This window comes from Mesoplodon bidens (assembly GCF_964165515.1).
Source record: "Mesoplodon bidens genome assembly, chromosome: 10".
NCBI classification, from domain to species: domain Eukaryota; kingdom Metazoa; phylum Chordata; class Mammalia; order Artiodactyla; family Ziphiidae; genus Mesoplodon; species Mesoplodon bidens.
The window spans coordinates 32,002,441-32,022,180 of NC_138172.1; the positions used below are offsets into that span (position 1 = coordinate 32,002,441).

The 19,740-nt window shown below is 37.8% G+C and overlaps 1 protein-coding gene and 1 pseudogene across 3 annotated transcripts in view; one reads left to right on the top strand and one right to left on the bottom strand.

The window, feature by feature from the left end:
* Positions 1 to 12,051, top strand: part of DENND6A (DENN domain containing 6A) — a 53,335-nt gene extending 41,284 nt beyond the window's left edge. For both annotated transcript variants that reach the window (XM_081247450.1, XM_081247451.1), the window contains exons 13-20: positions 3,977 to 4,042; positions 4,131 to 4,195; positions 4,778 to 4,867; positions 6,881 to 6,934; positions 7,041 to 7,150; positions 7,715 to 7,817; positions 9,241 to 9,315; positions 9,787 to 12,051. In XM_081247450.1, coding sequence (XP_081103576.1) covers positions 3,977 to 4,042; positions 4,131 to 4,195; positions 4,778 to 4,867; positions 6,881 to 6,934; positions 7,041 to 7,150; positions 7,715 to 7,817; positions 9,241 to 9,315; positions 9,787 to 9,918 — 695 coding nt within the window. In that variant the 3' untranslated portion in view covers positions 9,919 to 12,051. The remainder of the gene's footprint in view (positions 1 to 3,976; positions 4,043 to 4,130; positions 4,196 to 4,777; positions 4,868 to 6,880; positions 6,935 to 7,040; positions 7,151 to 7,714; positions 7,818 to 9,240; positions 9,316 to 9,786) is intronic.
* Positions 12,052 to 15,015: 2,964 nt separating this feature from the next.
* LOC308623586 (ATP synthase F(0) complex subunit C2, mitochondrial-like) lies at positions 15,016 to 16,051 on the bottom strand (annotated as a pseudogene). The gene has a single exon. The product of its transcript is annotated as an ATP synthase F(0) complex subunit C2, mitochondrial-like (transcript).
* Between the last annotated feature and the right edge of the window lie 3,689 nt (positions 16,052 to 19,740).

The window sequence follows — 19,740 nt, forward strand, 5'->3', positions numbered from 1 at the left end:
ATTATTTATTTATTTTTGGCTCTGTTGGGTTTTCATTGCTGTGCACGGGCTTTCTCTAGTTGTGGTGAGCGGGGGCTACTCTTCATTGCGGTACGCAGGCTTCTCATTGCGGTGGTTTCTCTTGTTGTGGAGCACGGGCTCTAGGCGTGTGGGCTTCGTTAGTGGTGGCACGTGGGCTCAGTAGTTGTGGCTCGTGGGCTCCAGAGCACAGGCTCAGCCGGTTGTGGCGTACAGGCTTAGTTGCTCTGCGGCATGTGGGATCTTCCCGGACCAGGGATCAAACCCATGTCCCCTGCATTGGCAGGCAGATTCTTAACCACTGCACCACCAGGGAAGTCCACTTCCCCTGTTTTTTAATTGGGTTGGTTTTTTTGTTGAGTTGTAGTTCTTTATATTCTGGATACTAATGCCTTATTAGATGTATGCTTTGTAAATATATTCTCCTGTGGGTTGTCTTTTCACTCTCTTGATAGTATCCTTTTTTTTTTTTTTTTGCGGTATGCGGGCGTCTCACTGTTGTGGCCTCTCCCACTGCGGAGCACAGGCCCCGGCCACCCAGGCCCAGCGGCCATGGCTCACGGGCCCAGCCGCTTTGCGGCACGTGGGATCTTCCCGGACCGGGGCACGAACCCGTGTCCCCTGCATCGGCAGGCGGACTCCCAACCACTGCGCTACCAGGGAAGCCCTTGATAGTATCCTTTGATGCACAGAAGTTTTTAATTTTGATGAAGTCCAATTTATCAATATTTTCTTTTATTGTCTCTGTTTTTGGTATCACATTCATGAAAATCCATTTGTCTTTTAATTTATGAGTACTGGGCATATATCTTGGGATATATTTCTTTTCTGCCCATTGATCTCAAGACTAGGACCACTGCATATGCTACACAAGTTAGGAAACACAACAGCTCTGCCTAGGATCCTGGCTTTGAAAATTCAAGACTATCTGAGAGGGTCAGTAAAACTGCAGAAAAAGTATGTTCTGTAGGACCAGCAGGGAAGGCATAGCAGAACTGAGATTTTGCTCTCCTGGGCCCAGAAGTTCGTAGCTTTATTAGAAACATATATATATAGTTTTAACCCTGCAGAGGGATCATTCCTCGTGCTATAAAGGGATTACTTCTTATGGGTTATACTTAGTTTTAGTTCACCCAAATCCTACTAAATGAAGAAATGTAATGCTAGGATAATGGTACTGAACAAGTATTCCTCAAAGAGAAAGTAATTCTACTAGTGTATATTGGATCACATTATAAACTGAATTTCTAACCAGAAATTGGGTTTGATCATTTAATCAAAGGTAAAACATTTGACCTAAATGTAGAAGATTCTTATGCAAATGTGCAGAGGTGCAGAACATTATTAATTTAATAATGTTAAACCCCTCTCTTATGTGCATGTACATAACAGACATTGAATAAGCTTTTTTTTTTTTTTGCGGTACGCGGGCCTCTCACTGTTGTGGCCTCTTCCGTTGTGGAGCACAGGCTCCGGATGCGCAGGCTCAGTGGCCATGGCTCACAGGCCCAGCCGCTTTGTGGCATGTGGGATCTTCCTGGACCGGGGCACGAACCCGTGTCCCCTGCATCAGCAGGCGGACTCTCAGCCACTGTGCCACCAGGGAAGCCCTGAATAAGTATTTTTAAATTAAAATAAACATCTGTAATTGTAGGACTTCAGTTCATTTTCTGGCATTTTTATTTTATTTTCCAGACATATTTGACAAATACCATTTAACTTTTTTTGGCAATAGACAATGTATCTTTATGACTAGTTTTCTTTATGTCTATTATGTACTACAGTGTAAGAATTATGGTGGCTAGGGTTAGGGTTCAGGGTTAGGTATGCATCTTAGACCTGATGAGGTCCCTTGAATCAGAGGGGAATTGTGTGAGTGAAGATTGCTGCGCAGGTAGTATTCTTGTCTTTGCCTTTTAAACAAAGCTGATATGGATCACTATATATCTTCATTATTACCTAGAACTTATTGAATGTAAAGAATATATGAAACCTACTGTTGAATTATTCTCCTCCCTGATATTTGGTTCCTCTGCACAATGAATTTCAGGAAATAATATATAATAAATGGCATTGATGGATACAGGAGTTGCAAGTCCTTTGTGATCTAGAGCAGAAGGAAACAGAAAGTAGGCACAGAAATATTTAGACTTATTCAAAGTGTTGTGGTTTTTTTTTTTTTTTTTTTTTTTTTTTTTTAATTTATTTATTTATTTATTTATTTAGGGCTGTGTTGGGTCTTCGTTTCTGTGTGAGGGCTTTCTCTAGTTGTGGCAAGCGGGGGCCACTCTTCATCACGGTGCGCGGGCCTCTCACCATCGCGGCCTCTCCTGTTGCGGAGCACAGGCTCCAGACGCGCAGGCTCAGCAGTCGTGGCTCACGGGCCTACTTGCTCCGCGGCATGTGGGATCCTCCCAGACCAGGGCTCGAACCCGTGTCCTCTGCATTGGCAGGCAGACTCCCAACCACTGCGCCACCAGGGAAGCCCAGTGTTGTGGTTTTGACATGTGATGTTCTTTGGGTTCTTAGAGTCAGAGGCAGATAGTGATTTGAATTTAGTTATCTGTATAGTTAAATATGTATTAATTCTGCACTTTAAGAAAAAAAAAGTTTTACAAATCTTCTGATGAAAAGCTACTCTGAACTCTGGAAAGCAAAACCGCGAGATAACATTCAAGATGAGAGACATTCTCATAAGAATTAGTACGTGGGGGACTTCCCTGGTGGCGCAGTGGTTAAGAATCCGCCTGCCAATGCAGGGGGCCCGGGTTCGATACCTGGTCTGAGAAGATCCCACATGCCGCAGAGCAACAAAGCCTGTGCCACAACTACTGAGCCTGTGCTCTAGAGCCCGCGAGCCACAACTACTGAGCCCACGTGCCTAGAGCCCGTGCACCACAACTACTGAGCCTGCGCACCACAACTACTGAAGCCTGCGCGCCTAGAGCCCCTGCTGCTCAAGAAGAGAAGCCACTGCAGTAAGAAGCCTGTGCACCACAACAAAGAGCAGCCCCTGCTCGCCGCAACTAGAGAAAGCCTGTGTGCAGCAACGAAGACCCAACGCAGCCCAAAATAATAATAATAATAATTAGTATGTGGGAATATATAGAATAAGTTGACAAAGTAAAAACTGTGAGCTAATAAATCAGAAACATTCCAGAAACCTGAGTGTTTCTGGACTCTTTCCTATTGTTTCTCAGTCTGTCCCCAAAGCCTCTTGTTTTTAATCTCTTCCACAGAGCTACAGTAGCTCACTTTCTTCTCTTTCCTTGCTGCACATGTCTTCAGATTTTCTTTCTACCCAGGAGCAGTATTCAACAATGCATACATTTCATCCTATAATCTTTTCTCTCTTTTACTTCATACTCCTTTGTGCAACACAGCACCCCTGCTTAGGAGTCCAGAGTCCAGTTCACCTGTGGCTCAGGCCTGTGGTTGTGGCTTCCACGATCACCACCTGGTGGCAGTGTTTCTACACTGCAAAAGCAGAATTTGGGGCGGTACCAGAAAAAAAATCTTTGAATACTACGTCTGCATATTAACTTAGAAGTTGCTTTCAATTCTCTTTACTCTTAAATGGTATTATACTTGGCATCATATTCAAAATGGTATCTTATTCATGTTTCGTATATTTAGCACAAAGATTTTAAAATTTAAGTTGAGTGACAAAAAGGGAAATTTTAAAGTAATGATAGATATTAATGAAAGATCAAATATCCATTTTATATAATTTACACAATTGTTTATGTAATGCTGTTATATAGCCCAGTGTTCCCTTTATCCAGTTTTAAAGTACTAGGAATAAACTCTTAAATATTCACCGATGTTAAGAATACCTTAGCTACAACATCCCTGACTAAGTAAATAACAGTTAGTGGATTATCAGTCTTAGAAAATTCCAGTTTTGTGATATGTGAAATTCAAATAACTATAAGAATCTTTATGATGTTTCCTTCAGGTGAAATTCCTAAGCAGGTTAAAGTGAAAAAATTGAAGAACCTAAAGACTCTGGATTCTAAACCTGGTATTGACTTTTATTAATTTTTAAAACATATACTATATGGGTAAATGGGTCATACTGCTTACCTTATTTTCTTTTCTTTACTTCTTAGGAGTTTATACTTCTTATAAGCCATATCTAAATAGAGATGAAGAAATCATGAAACAATTGCAGAAGGTGATTACTTGCTCATATTATTAATTTAAATTTCCTTACTCAGGTATGCAGTATCCAGTAAAGCAACATGTGCTTTATGTACAATAATATGAAAAGAAGTCTTTCTGCACTCTGGACTTTGAACCAAAGCTTCATGAAAATCAGGAGACTAATGTAGCAGCAATTATGGGCTAGAAATATGGGACTGCAGCTACCAATCTAGTGCCAATCTTTCTGAAAACTTAAGAGTTACAGTGAGAAAGTCGTGGACTGTACTATGAGGTAGCTTAACACCTAATAGGATAGTTAGCATTTTTTGGAAAATGTAAATATTATTAATACAACAAGTATGAAATAAATATAGTCTTTGTTGTGAGCTAATATTTTAAAGTATGGGATGAATGTCTTACATTTTGCTCTAAGGATTTTTTACAGGATATTGCACAGTGAACTTCACATTATATTACTTCAAGATGAAGTTCTTGGGTTTTTTTCCTATCAAGTAAAATACATATTTACATATCAGCTAAACTTCTATAAGCATTCATTATTTTGTATTCTCTGACACTAGAATGTAGGTTCTCATTTTATTCCTCTTTTAAGGGTGTACAACAGAAGCGTCCTTCTGAGGCTCAAAGCGTTATTCTCCGACGTTATTTTTTGGAACTGACACAAAGCTTCATCATTCCATTAGTAAGTTAGCATATGTATTTGCTTAATTTAATGATTTGTTGAAGGGCACATGATTTTTTTTTCATCCACCAAAACCTTATCTTAAATTGTTTTGCTTGCTCATGTGTGTAGTGATTAAAATAGAGCCCTTTGCAAGATACCTGAACTCTTTGTTCTGGTATTAACTGTGTAATTTGGTAAGTCACTTCCTTTCTTTGACCCTCAATTTCTTTATCTGTAAAATGTGGCTGATTACACTTTTCCTAAAGACTTTTCAGGGTTGTTGTGAATCTTAAATGAGATAATTTTTGTGAAATATTATATAATTATTGAATTTTGCACCTTAAAGGGTTCTACTGGAGCTTCTTTCTCTGATGTAATTTATTTATTTATTTATTATTTTTTGATCGGTACTTTTTTTTTTTTTTTTTTTGTGGTACGCAGGCCTCTCACTGTTGTGGCCTCTCCCGTTGCGGAGCACAGGCTCTGGACGCGCAGGCTCAGTGGCCATGGCTCACGGGCCCAGCCGCTCCGCGGCATGTGGGATCTTCTCGGACCAGGGCACGAACCCGTGTCCCCTGCATTGGCAGGCGGACTCTCAAACACTGTGCCACGTGGGAAGCCCGATCTGTACTTTTTATTTCATGCTAAGAAAGTCAGATTGTGTTCCCAAAGCAGATGGGGAGGTTTTAAGCAGTGATGTTGTATGCTTATATTTCCATTTTGTCTGAGGTATCAAGACAAAGCTTGAACTGTTTGAAGGAGGCATTGGGGTAGAGATGAGGTTGAACATTTTAGGATTCTATTATTAGTCCAGCATCCTACAATAGTACCTATTCCTTGCAGAGCATACCCAAGACTTCCAATATTACATTCCCAGGATACTGTGCAGGTGAAAAAACATGTTTACTGATTATACTTTCTAAAGAATTAAATAGCAACTCCCTAGGATCATGGTCTGGGCTAAATAGATTTCACTGGGAAGAAGAACTTCACTATGCAGAGCTAAGCAGGTGCTTTCTTAAGACTGCCAAGCACTGGCGCTAGAGGCCAACAATTTGTTTAATTCTCCTAACAACTCTATGGGGTAGCTGCCGTTATCATCTGCATTTACTATAATGGAAAGAGCAGAAATTTTGAAATCTGATATTATTTTCTTGAGCACAATTTGATATGATACCTGTGAGAATGTAGTTCTGTGATGTAGTTCCCTTATCTGTCTTGTTCATTACCTTTTCCTCAGTCTGTCACATGGTAGCACTCAATAAATATTTATGAAATAAATGACTAGATGTTGTAGTTATTTTTTGAAGTTCAGTGGAACATCATGTTAACTTACTAAAAGTTATGCCTCACAGTATAAGGCAGTACCATGATGTGGTCCTAGTCTGGAGACTGCATCAGAGAGAGACTCATGTAGTTGTTAATGTAATCTGTCTAAGAATATTATAGAAGGGCAGTCTGGAAATCTTTGCTCTTATACTTCGGGAAGAAATATTCTCTCTTAGTCTATAGATGTCAATTTATTTTGTTCCATTTAAATCAGCTTGCTTAAGTAAGTGAACTTTACTGTAGTGCTTAATTAAGAGCATGGGCTGAAGTCAAGTAGACCTGAATTCAAGTTCAAGCTGTGTGAACTTGGGCAGGTTACTTAGCCTTTTGAAGCCTCAGTTTGCCAGTAATACCTGCCACAAAGGATAGTTGCAAGAGTTAAAAGAGATCACGCATGTAAAATGTTGAGTACATTTTCTGGCACACAGTTACTCAATAAGGTTAATTATTATCATTAAAAATAGGTATTTCTTTGGATTATCTGGGATTTAGTTAAATTTTTATTGAAAGTCTGACTTCTCAATTCAATCTAAATTTAGTGTATCTATTGAGACGAGTGATGGTGTTGTTGATGTCCGTTGAAAGAGCATATGATGAAAAACTTGGAAGCCCCCTTTTTTTAAGTAGGTCAGTTTAAACATTTTTGAAGACTCTCTGGGTAAGAACACCTAACTTCGACTAACTTTTTTTTCTTGGACTTAGGAAAGATATGTGGCAAGCTTGATGCCTTTGCAGAAAAGCATTTCTCCATGGAAGGTATAAATATATTCAGTTAAGTTCCTATTTGAGTTGTCTAACCGCAGTTAACTTCTGTGAATATATCCATTTTTAATTTTTAAATACAGTATGTCATGTTTTCTAGAGTCCACCCCAGTTAAGACAGTTCCTTCCAGAAGAATTTATGAAAACACTTGAGAAAACAGGACCTCAGCTGACCTCTAGAATAAAAGGCGATTGGATTGGACTTTACCGGTTGGTCCTTTTTTTTCCATTTCATCCATCTATAGAGCTTTATTTAAAAATGAATCAAAAAACTGGGCTTAAACATATTCTTTTTTTTTTTTTTAATTTTTTGGCTGTGTCGGGTCTTAGTTGCGGCATGCAGGATCTTCATTGCAGTGTGTGGGCTTCTCTTTAGTTGTGTCATGCGGGTTTTCTCTTCTCTAGTTGTGGCGCGGGGGCTCCAGAGCGCGTGGGCTCTGTAGTTGCAGCGCACGGGCTCCAGAGCTTGTGGGATCTGTAGTTGTGGTGTGTGGGCTCTCTAGTTGAGGCGTGCGAGCTCAGTAGTTGTGGCGCACAGGCTTAGTTGCCCCACTGCACGTGGGATCTTAGTTCCCTAACCAGGGATTGAACCCTCGTCCCCTGTGTTGAAAGGCAGATTCTTTACCACTGGACCACCAGGGAAATCCAACATATTCTTTTTTTTAAAAAATTACATTGTTTCACATGGTTCTCCTAGCTATAGGTAGAAAAAGTATTGAGGAGAGGAAGTTAAGTCATAATCAAACTTTGCTTTTTAAAAATTTATTTTTATAGGCATTTTCTAAAATCTCCAAATTTTGATGGTTGGTTCAAGACCCGGAGGAAGGAAATGACCCAGAAACTGGAGGCACTCCATCTGGAAGCTCTTTGTGAAGAGGTTAGAAAACAGCGTGTTTGTGTGATGATTAACAACTATTGAAAATAAAGTTATTCATAGAGGCTGAAAGGTTATATCCATATCCACTACTTTATAAATAGTAATAGCTAACTTTTCCAGATCATGTACTATGTGCCAAGGACTGTGCAGGTGCTTTAAATGGATAATGTCTTTTAATCTTCATAGTTCATTGAAGTAGGTGTGTTATGATCTGCGTTATGAGACACTTGAGGATTATAAATTAAGTGATTTGCTTCAGATCACATCATTGCTAAGTAGTGGAACCAGCAGTGTGCTCGAGCCCACTTGCACTGGCTCACAAGAGCGAGCCATGTGCATCTCTTCCCAGCTCTGTATTCAGTGATCTCAGGTTGGTAGCTTGCAATCAGCTACAGAGGGAGAATTACACCACAGAAACTGGCAAATGGTATAAACCAGGAACTTTTCCTAAGAACCAGTTGTTAAGTATTTACTAGCATACCACTGGATGGAGTTAGAATTCAGATCCGAGCAGTCTAACTCAACATCTTTTCCACCATGCGTTATTCACCTTTCCCAGTTATTAATACATTTTTCCTGTATTTGGACGTTTTCATATTCTATATTTTGTCAGCAGACTATTTTAAATTAAGCTACTTTTAAAAATATAAAGGATAGTCTCAATTTGTGTTTAGCTTGAGGTGGGCTAGCCTCAGTGTTAACTTTCTAATCATAAACTCTCAGTGACTGGTTTTCAGAGAAAGAATACCATGAAGGCAACCACAAATAAGCCCAGGAAGAGCTTACTTGAAGATGCAAAGTTTGTATCCAGTAATATATTCATGTTCACAATTATCTTGATTTGTTACTTGATGTACCTTATAAATTACTCACTACTTAGTGGGGTTGGGGGTTAGTATCGTACCTTAAGTTCCAATTTTGTTTTTCTTGATTGATCTAAAGGGCCAGAAAGGAATTTCTTCCATTGTTTTTTTTTTTTTTTTTTTTCTTTGCGGTACACGGGCCTCTCACTGTTGTGGCCTCTCTCGTTGCGGAGCATAGGCTCCGGATGTGCAGGCTCAGCGGCCATGGCTCACGGGCCCAGCCGCTCCGTGGCATGTGTGATCTTCCCGGACCGGGGCACGAACCCGTGTCCCCTGCATCGGCAGGTGGACTCTCAACCACTGTGCCACCAGGGAAGCCCCTTTCCATTGTGTTTTACTTCTGATTATTAGACAGTCGTTTTGGCTAATGTCAAAAAGTATCTGATTCACATTGTCAGAATATCATGTACAGAATTATACTATAATACTATGTCTGGGTTAAATACCCTGTTCTCCTTTTCCTTCCCGTCCTTTCTTCCCAGTAGCCTTGCCTATTGAAACAGAACAATTTGAATATTATTTTGAGTATTTACTGATTTGAGATTTGTTTATTCTTCTAGGACTTACTTCACTGGACCCAGAAACACACAGAAGTAGAAACAGTAGACCTTGTATTGAAGCTAAAAAACAAGCTGGTATGTAGCCAAAGCAGCCAAAGATCTGTGAAGTTATTTTGCTCTTATTTGAGGTGATAGCTTTGGTGTATCACAGAAGTAAATTTTTAAATGAGAGGACTTATGATTGGTCAATTGATGGTAGATCTGACTGAAAATACTTCATCACTCAAGCAAATCATAATGAAGCCATATATTTTTTTAGTTATTTACATGGAGTGTAATGAGCTTTACAAAAACCATTGTGACTTATATTTAATACCACATGGTCTGCATTGATATTATCTATTAATTTACATGAAGTCTTTTTTCGAGCTCAGCAATTGTATTGTTAAAGTGGCATGTTCTTTGCTTTTTTATAGATTCTGTAAATTCTGGTCTCAGTCTGAAGTTTCCAAATCTTTGACCATTAAAACTGTTTATTTAGAGAATACACTGTATTAATACAGCCTCAAAAGGTAATTTAAATGCTTCCAAATGTTCCTTATATAGTTTCAGGCTGATCGAGAGCATTTACCTGTGAAACCTGACACTATGGAAAAGTTACGGACACACATAGATGCAATTATTTTAGCATTGCCAGAGGACCTACAAGGCATACTGCTCAAAACGGGCATGACATGATATTTGCCAGGATTTTCCAGCCAAAAGGATTGTACACCATGAAGCATACTGACACTTCAACCAGACGCCCAAGATCTCTCGGAGCGGAAAATAGCCGTGAATGCTAGCTACAGGGTTGAAAGACTATACTGTATAAACAGACCTTTTTAGTGCATTAGTTTTAAAAAAAATGGATATCTGTGGTGGTTCTACTTTAATACTGAAACACCGAAAGGCATCTCTATATTTTTAATCATGTTCTAAAGTGCTCTTATGAGAGACCTGTGGGGCCATCAGTTTAAGTGATTCCAAACTGCAGTGCTGGCATTGCAGATATTTTTTTAAATTGGTGCTTCTCTGCCCAATCATGGTAAAACTCAGGGGGATATAAAAATGACATTCACACTGGCTATCTTCTTAAGAAGAAGGAAAAGACTGAACTGTCAGACTGTAGTTAGGAGTGATTAATGCTTTTGTAGTGCCTTCCGTTGTCCTATGTGTTTCACAAAGCCCAGCTGCTAGTCTTGAAGCTTTTTCTTAACTTGATTATGATATGTAGTTTTTTATAAGGCATTCTTTTGAGTAATCATTGCTTAAAAATATGTTTTTTGCCTCCCATTGTGTTCATTATTAGTGGCATTGGTGTTTTTTTTTCAATTGTCATATAGGTTTCATTTCATTATTTTCTATACCAGTTTCAAATTTAATCTCAGTTTCACCAAAGGGAAGAAGACATCTAGTATTAATTATGGAAGAGTTTATTTCCTCTTACCCTTTGCTAATTGGGCCCAAGTTAATTAGCTTGTCTGTTTTTTAAAGGCATTCTAATTATAAACCTCACAATCAGCTACTTTTTTAAACTGAACTATTCTTATTTCAAAGGCATTTTAAAAACTTTTATGTGATAGTCATTTGAGCGATTATAAGACTGATTTCTAGCATTATTTGTTTGGTAGGGTTTTTCCCCCCAAAATTAATATTTCTCAGAATACTTTCCCTACTGTTGTTTGACATGGAACTTTTGCCTCAATCACTGTTATAGCTAGTTTTTTGTCATTGTTGTTTTTGTTTGTTTCTGTTTTGTTTTGTTTACACTATACTACCTTGCCAAAAATAGAAGATTGTGGTTTGGTAGAATAAGGTTCTTTCGTTAGTGTTTGAATAGGAGTGTCCTGAAGAAGCCACTGTTTAAAATAGGCACACATGACATAGCACATATGTAAATAGCTGTGTCTTGAATTACCCTTTACATATCCAAATTTAGTTGTAGGTTGTAAAAGAAATGGCTTCAGGAGCTATCTCTTACTCTCTGTTAATGTAACTCTTAAGGGCACTCCTGACCTAAGAAAGGGTCCTTGGTGTTTGTAACTGTGGTCTTCTATCCAAACGTGCCCTTTTCTCATGGATACAAGTCTCTTGAAGCATACCTCAAAGTCATGGAGAGAATGTGGCATTTGAAAGAAATCATTTGCCTTGAATCACATGAGTTATTTTGTGAAACAACAGTTGTCCTCATGGAAAAGAGGCAACTACTTTTATATGCTAAAGTATTTCATATCTTCCTGGGAAACCTTATTTAGGTATAAATGGTCATCTTATTATTTTTCAAAAAGGTGTATTTTAATAATCTAACAATTTATACGTAGTTTGTGACCAGAGTTTGAAAATTGTTAGTGTCATATCAAGGATCTTTTAAATTATACCACTACAGGATGTATCATTTCAACTTTATTTTGCACAGCTAAAGAGAAGCAAAGGATGCCAATTAGCATAATAATGGTATCTTCATATTTACTATACTTAACAAAAAACCTAACACATGTTGAAAACCATATCATACTTACCGGGTTTATCTATTAATTTCAAATTATGTACTTGTAAAAATAACTTAAAATTGCATTGGGAACCTGAGAAAGACTGGTAACTTTAATTTTTTGTGTGATTTTCAGAGCTGTCTTTTTTTTTTTTTTTTCCCGGAGGAGACATTAAGATCTAAAACCTGCCATTTAATGTGTATCTTCACCAGCATCAGAAGGAATCACTGCTTTCAGGGTGTTATGTAATGCCTAGTGCCTTCTGTTTTCACTGAAAGGGGTTTTGAGAAGGCATTTATGGTCATTACTGAAAACCTAATTAAAGGCCTTGGATTTTAAAGCCCTTGGATATCTTGTATTATTTCTGAGTAAGATTGGAATGCTTGAAAATATGCAGAGTAAGTGAAACCTTTGCATTATGGGATTCCTTTTAGTTTCTAACTTATTTTTTAAATTTAAATGAAAACCTTCCTCTGTTTACTTCATTATGAACAGATGAATAGTCCATTTTATTAACAGACAGAATTAAGTGATTTCATATCCTTCCTACCAGTGTCTTGATTTTTGTGAAATGTTCTAATGAAAAAATTTTAGCTTAATAATCTAGGTATTATTAGATTCTCCGCTTGCTACCTTTTCTTTTCTAACCTTAAATCTCAAATTACTTTTATTTCTTCCTCTTCTTTTTTGAAAGTAGCTAGTATATAATACTGTTCTTTAGATTTTAATTTATTTTTTAATAATAAAATATAATGGATGTTACTCCTTTTTGAAGTTACTGGGTAATATCCTTCAAAGTATACTGTAAAATGTATTGGTACATTTAGAAGAGATGCCATTAAAATTTGTCCTTTTGTTTTCACTTGCCCATAACTTAACTCACTTGTTTTTATATACCTGAATTTTACTTTCTTCTTTTAGCATAACTTGGGGGAAAATTTTTAACTACTAACTTTCTGATATTAGTCCTTTAAAAATAGATAGTTGAAGAAGGCAAAAAGCTTCTCTAATTATGGATGAATGTCATTTAAATAACAAAATATGTTAACTCATAATAATGACTAAATTACCACTAATAACTTGATATCCCTTCATATATTGAAGATACGGTACTTATATGCCATCTACGACTTGGTTGAATTATGGTATTTATTATTATATCAATAGAAATTAGCATTTGTTAATAGAGCTCCGAGAATTTTCCTTGTTTTTTTGAAATAGATAAAGCATTTGATACAAGGTACAAAATCATGATTGCTAAAATATATCCCACATCTAACCAGTTTTTAGAAAAGCAGGTTTAAGGTTGATGATTAGTTAATGAAATAGGTTTATGACATTTATTTTGCAGTTATAACATTGCCTATCTCATTATGCACAAATGTTGAGAAAAAAAAGATGGCAGTAGAATTCTGCTATATCCTACTCTCCAGTGTTATTTCTGGACTTTTGAACACCAGCCTTTCTCTGTTACCCATTACTTGAATACCACGCTATGCCTTTCTTCAAATTAAGATTATTGTTGTCTAATTATCATAGGTTTCATTCTGTTTTACTAGTGTTAACACTAGGCTTGGGTTCTGTTTAAATTTTTTAAAAAGTTTTATTGGAGTATAGTTGATTTACAATGTTGTGTTAGTTTCAGCAAAGTGAATCAGTTGTACATATACATATATCTACTCTTTTTTAGATTGTTTTCCTATATAGGTCATTACAGAATATTGAGTAGAGCTCCCTGTGCTATACAGTAGGTTCTTATTAGTTACCTATTTTATATATAGTAGTGTCAATCCCAATCTCCCAGTTTATCCCTCCCCCTTTTCCCCCCTTGGTAACCATAAGTTTGTTTTCTACATCTGTGACTCTATTTCTGTTTTGTAAATAAGTTCATTTGTACCATTTTTTAGATTCCACATATAAGTGATATCATATGATATTTGTCTTTCTCTGTCTGACTTCACTCAGTATGACAGTCTCTAGGTCCATTCATGTTGCTGCAAGTGACATTATTTCGTTCTTTTTTATGGATGAGTTATATTCCAGTAATCTTCCAAAGAAGGTATGTACCACATCTTTATCCATTCATCCATCAATGGACATTTAGATTGCTTCCATGTCCTGGCTATTGTAAATAGTGCTGCAGTGAACATTGGAGTGCATGTATCTTTTTGAATTACGGTTTTCTCCTGATATGTGCCCAGGAGTAGGATTGCTGGATCATATGGTAGCTCTATTTTTAGTTTTTTAAGGAACCTCCATACTGTTCTCCATAGTGGCTGTATCAATTTACATTCCCACCAACAGTGCAAGAGGGTTCCCTTTTCTCCACACCCTCTCCAGCATTTATTGTGTGTAGATTTTTTGTTGATGGTCATTCTGACTGGTGTGAGGTGATACCTCATTGTGGTTTTGATTTGCATTTCTCTAATGATTAGTTATGTTGAGCATCTTTTCATGTGTTTGTTGGCAGTCTGTATATCTTCTTTGGAGAAATGTCTGTTTAGGTCTTCTGCCCATTTTTTGATTGGGTTGTTTGTTTTTCTGATATTGAGCTGCATGAGCTGCTTGTATATTTTGGAGATTAATCCTTTGTCAGTTGCTCCGTTTGCAAATATTTTCTCCCATTCTGAGGGTTGTCTTTTCATCTTGTTTATGGCTTTCTTTGCTGTGCAAAAGCTTTTAAGTTTCATTAGGTCCCATTTGTTTATTTTTGTTTTTATTTCCATTACTCTAAGAGGTGGGTCAAAAAAGATCTTGCTGTGATTTATGTCAAAGAGTGTTCTTCCTATGTTTTCCTCTAAGAGTTTGATAGTGTCTGGCCTTACATTTAGGTCTTTAATCCATTTTGAGTTTATTTTTGTGTATGGTATTAGAGAATGTTCTATTTCATTCTTTTACATGTAGTTGTCCAGTTTTCCCAGCACCACTTATTGAAGAGACTGTCTTTTCTCCATTGTATATTCTTGCCTCCTTTGTCATAGATTAGATGACCATAGGTGCATTGGCTTTTCTGTTTATTTTTGCCTCCCCATTTTCTTTGTCATCATACTATTTCTGCTTAGCCATTAGAAAGCTAAACTTCATAAATCCTTTATTTATTTTTTTGTACTATCCCTCATGTTTTTCCATATCCACCAGGATGAATACTTTGTAGTATAAATTGCTTCTATATTGAGATAATTTTGAAAAACAGTAACTTTATGTTCCCAAGTTATCATACTTGCTATTAAGTGAGTGGATATTTAGACTTCAGTAGGAAGCTATCAAAATGATTGATTTTGATCGAACGAAATGGGTAAATATTTTTACAGCCAAAGGCTCTGGTGATAGAATCCAGAAATTTGTGTTTTTAAAAAACAGCTTTACTGAGGTGTAATTGACATAACAATAAATTGAACACAAAGTGTACAATTTGATAAGTTTGGACATTTGAATACACCCATAGAACCATCAGCACAGTCAAGATAGGAACATGTCTTGTCACCCCCCAAAATCTTCTTATGTTCCTTTGCACTCCATCCTGCCTCCCCTTTCCAAACAGCCACTGATCTGTGTTCTGTCACTGTATAGATTAGTTTGTATTTTCTAGGTTTTACACACAGTATGTACTTCTTTTTTTGATCTGGCTTTTTTTCTTTCCTTTTTTAACATCTTAACACAGTATTTATTTGTCTTCCCTCTGTCGAACCCTGAGCCAACCACTTTCCCCAGGCTGCCTGGGGATGTGTAGGAAAAGGAACATACAGGGCCAATTAGATACGGTAGAAAGAACTATGGGAGTTAGAGAGGACTCCTTAACATGGCAAAGAGAATGGAAAAGACTACCATCAGGGAAAAGAATCCCATGGCCTCCAAGAGGGCAAAGCCCAGAATGGCATAGGAGGAGAGCTGTTGCATCAGAGAAGAGTTCCTGGCATAGCCAAGGATGAGGCTCCCAAACACGGTGCCAGTCCCAGCCACCCCAACTGTGGCAGCCCCAGCCCCAGTGAACGTGGCTGCTGTGTCAGTGTCCCTAAAATGGCACTGGTTTGGAAGCTATGCCTAGGGATAAGGGAGGTCAAGAACCCTGAGGCTGCCAAGCTGCTGAGGCTCTCATCTGTCAGCATCTGCAGTTGGTTCGTCACTACTGCAGACAGTGGTCAGCCCAGCAGCTCAGAGGTACTCCTCACCAGGGAGGGGAGTAAGGGGCTGTGGCAGGAAAGTGGCTCCCAGTGCAGAGAGTGATCTGACTTCTTTCACTCAGCATAATGATTTTGAGATTCGTTCATACTGCATGTTCAAATAGTTGATTCTTTTTATTGCTCAGTGGTATTCCATTATATGGCTATAACACAAATTTCTTATCCAATCACCTGTTGATGAACGTTTGGGTCATTTCTAGTTTCTGTCTATTACAAATAAAGCTCCTATGAACACTCATGTACAAGTCTTTGTATGGACATGTATATCTTTATCTTGGGTAAATACTAGGAGTGATAGTGCATGTGATAGCTGAATCATATGGTAGGTGAATGTTTAACTTTTTAAGAAATTGCCAAACTGTTTTTCAGAGTGGTTGTACTAATTTGTTTCCACCAACTGTGTATGAGAGTTTCAGTTTCTGCACATCCAACTCAACACTTGGTATGTGCAGCCTTTTTTTTTTTTTTTTTTTTGCCATGCTGTGTAGTTTGCAGGATCTTAGTTCCCCGACCAGGGATCAAACCTGTGCCCCCTGCAGTAGAAGCATGGAGCCCTAACCACTGGACCACCAGAGAATTCCCTGCCCAGTCTTTTTAAATTTAGCCATTCTAATATGCTTGTATTGTTGTCTCACTGGGATTGTAAGTTGCATTTCCCTAATGACCTGTGATGTTGAACATCTTTCCATGTGCTTTCCATTAGTCATCTGTATATGTTCTTTGGTAAAGTGTCTGTTAAAATCTTTGCTCTTTTTAAAGACTGAGTTGTTTAAATTCTAGTGGTTGAATTTTGAGAGTTCTCTATACTTTTTTCTTTTTTAAAATAAATTTATTTATTTATTTTTTGGCTGCATTGGGTCTTCGTTGCTGTGTGCAGGCTTTCTCTAGTTGCGGTGAGCGGGGGCTACTCTTTGTTGCAGTGCGTGGGCTTCTCATTGCAGTGGTTTCTCCTGTTGTGGAGCATGGGCTCTAGGCGCACAGGCTTCAGTAGTTGTGGCACGTGAGCTCAGTAGCTGTGGCTTGAGAGCTGTAGAGTACAGGCTCAGTAGTTGTGGTGCACGGGTTTAGTTGCTCCGCAACATGTGGGATCTTCCCAGGCCAGAGCTCGAACCCATGTCCCCTGCATTGTCAGGCAGATTCTAAACCACTGCGCCACCAGGGAAGCTCTCTATATACTCTTGATGCAAATTCTTTTTCAGATATACGGTCTACCAAACTTTTCTCCAAAGTTTATGCCTTTTTTCATTTTCATAACAGGTTTTTTTTTTTTTTTGAGGTACGCGGGCCTCTCACTGTTGTGGCCTTTCCTGTTGTGGAGCACAGGCTCCGGACGTGCAGGCTCAGTGGCCATGGCTCACGGGCCTAGCCGCTCCGCGGCATGTGGGACCTTCCCGGACCAGGGCACGAACTCGTGTCCCCTGCATCGGCAGGCGGACTCTCAACCATTGTGCCACCAGGGAAGCCCACAGGTCTTTTGAAGAAGCAGAAATTTATGAATTTCTACACAAATTACTGCTGGTGATTGGAATTGTAAATCGGGGGAGAAGTAACATCTTAATATTGTCTCTGATCTATGAACAAAATATATCTCTCCATTTATTTATGTCTTCTCTAATTTCTTAGCAGTATTTTATAGTTTTCAAGGTACAAATCTTTCATATCTTCTGTCAGAGTTACCCATATGCGTATCATATGTTTGATATTGTTGTAAATGATATCACTTTATAAAATTCAGGTTTCAATTTTCATTAAAAAGTCCAGTTCAAAATTCTAATATATAGTTGATTTTTGTATATTGATGTTGTATCCCACTACCTTACTAAACCCATTTATTAGATCTAGTAGCTTTATTTTGGCATATTCCATCATATTTTTTTACATAGAAGATCATGCCATCTATGAATAAAGACTGTTTTACTTCTCCTTTCCAATATGGATGACTTTTGTTTATTTTTCTTGCCTGATTTCACTGGCTGGAACCTCCAATGGAATGTTGAATAGCATATATGAGACTAGACATCTGTCTTATTCCTGATCTTAAAGGAAAGCATTCAGACTTTTATCATTAGGTCTGATATTAGCTGTAGGTTTTTTGTAGATATCCTTTATCAAGTTTATGAAGTCCTCTTCTATTCCTAGTTTGCTGAGTTTTTATCAGGAATGGACTCTGGATTTTGTTAAATGCTTTTTCTGAATCTATCAAGATGATTATATGGTTTTGTTTTGTTTTCATTTTGTGAATATGATTGGTTTGTTAACACTGATCAACTTTTGAATGTTAAACCAACTGTATTACTGGGATTAAACCCCACTTAGCCTTGATATGTTATCCTTTTAATATAGTTTTGGATTTGATTTGCTAAATTTTTGTTTAGAATTTTTGCATCTGTGTTCATGAGCAGTATTGGGTTGTAGTCTTTTTGTAATGACTGTCTGGTTTTGGTATCAGGCCTCATGGAGTGAGTTGGAAGACTTTGTGTCAAAATGGTGTTATTTCTTCCTTAAATGATGGTTGGTGGGAAGGTGTTTACATTTTCAACTTTTAAAAAGATACAAGGCTGTTAAGGTTATCTATTTCTTCTTGAGTGAGCTTTGGTATTTTGTGTTTTTCAAGAACTGTGTCCGTTTCATCTAAGTGGTGGCATTTAAAGGAATAAAATTGTTCATAATATTCCCTTGTTATTCTTTTATTATCTGTAGAAACTATAGTGATGTAACTTTTCTCATTCCTGATACTAGAGGTTTATGAATTTTATTCATCTTCTTAAAGAACCAGATTTTGGTTATATTGATTTTCTGTTGTTCTGTTTTCCATTTCATTGATTGTTACTTTTGTCTTTCCTTTCTTCTGCTTACTTTGGTTTTAATTTGGTCTTCTTTTTTTTTTTAGTTTCTCAAGGTAGAAGCTGAGGTCATTGATCTGAGACCTTTTCTTTTCTCTAATATAGGTTTTTAGTGCTATACAGTTTCCCCTAAGTACTGCTTTAGTGGCATCCCATAAATTCTGTTATGTTCTATATTTATGTTCATTCAGTTCAAAATACCTTATAATTTCCTTTAGGATTTCTTTGATCCATGGGTTATTTAGAAGTGTTATTTCCTTTTTAAATATTTATAGATTTTCTAAAAATCTTTTTGTTCTTGATTTCAAATTTCATTTAATGTGGTCTGAGAACATACTTCATATGATCTGAGTCCTTTTAAATTTTTAAGATTCGTTTTATGGTCCAGAATATGGTTTATCTTTGTAAATGTTCTGGGTACACTTGAGAACAACGTGTATTTTGCTGTTGTTGGGCAGGGTGTTATATAAATGTCAGTTAGATCAAGTTTGTTCATAGTGTTGTTCACGTCCTTGCTGATTTTCTGCCTTCTTGTTCTGTCAGTTATTAAGAGAGGGCTGTTGAAATCTCTTGACCATAATTGTAGATTTGTGTATACTTTGCTCGGAAATCTAGTCTGATATTAATAGAATTCCAGGTTTCTTATGACTATTGTTAGCATGATATATCTTTTCCATACTTTTACCTACTTGTATTTTTGCATTTGAAATACTTTCGTAGGGTCTTCCCTGGTGGTCCAGGGAGTAAGTCTCTGCACTCCCAATGCAGAGGGCCCGGGTTCGATACCTGGTTGGGGAACTAGATCCCGCATGGATGCCACAACAAAGAGTTCGTATGCCGCAACTAAGAAGTCCACATGGGCTTCCCTGGTGGCGCAGTGGTTGAGAATCCACATGCCGATGCAGGGGACACGGGTTTGTGCCCCGGTCCGGGAAGATCCCACATGCCGCGGAGCGGCTGGGCCCGTGAGCCATGGCCACTGAGCCTGCGCGTCTGGAGCCTGTG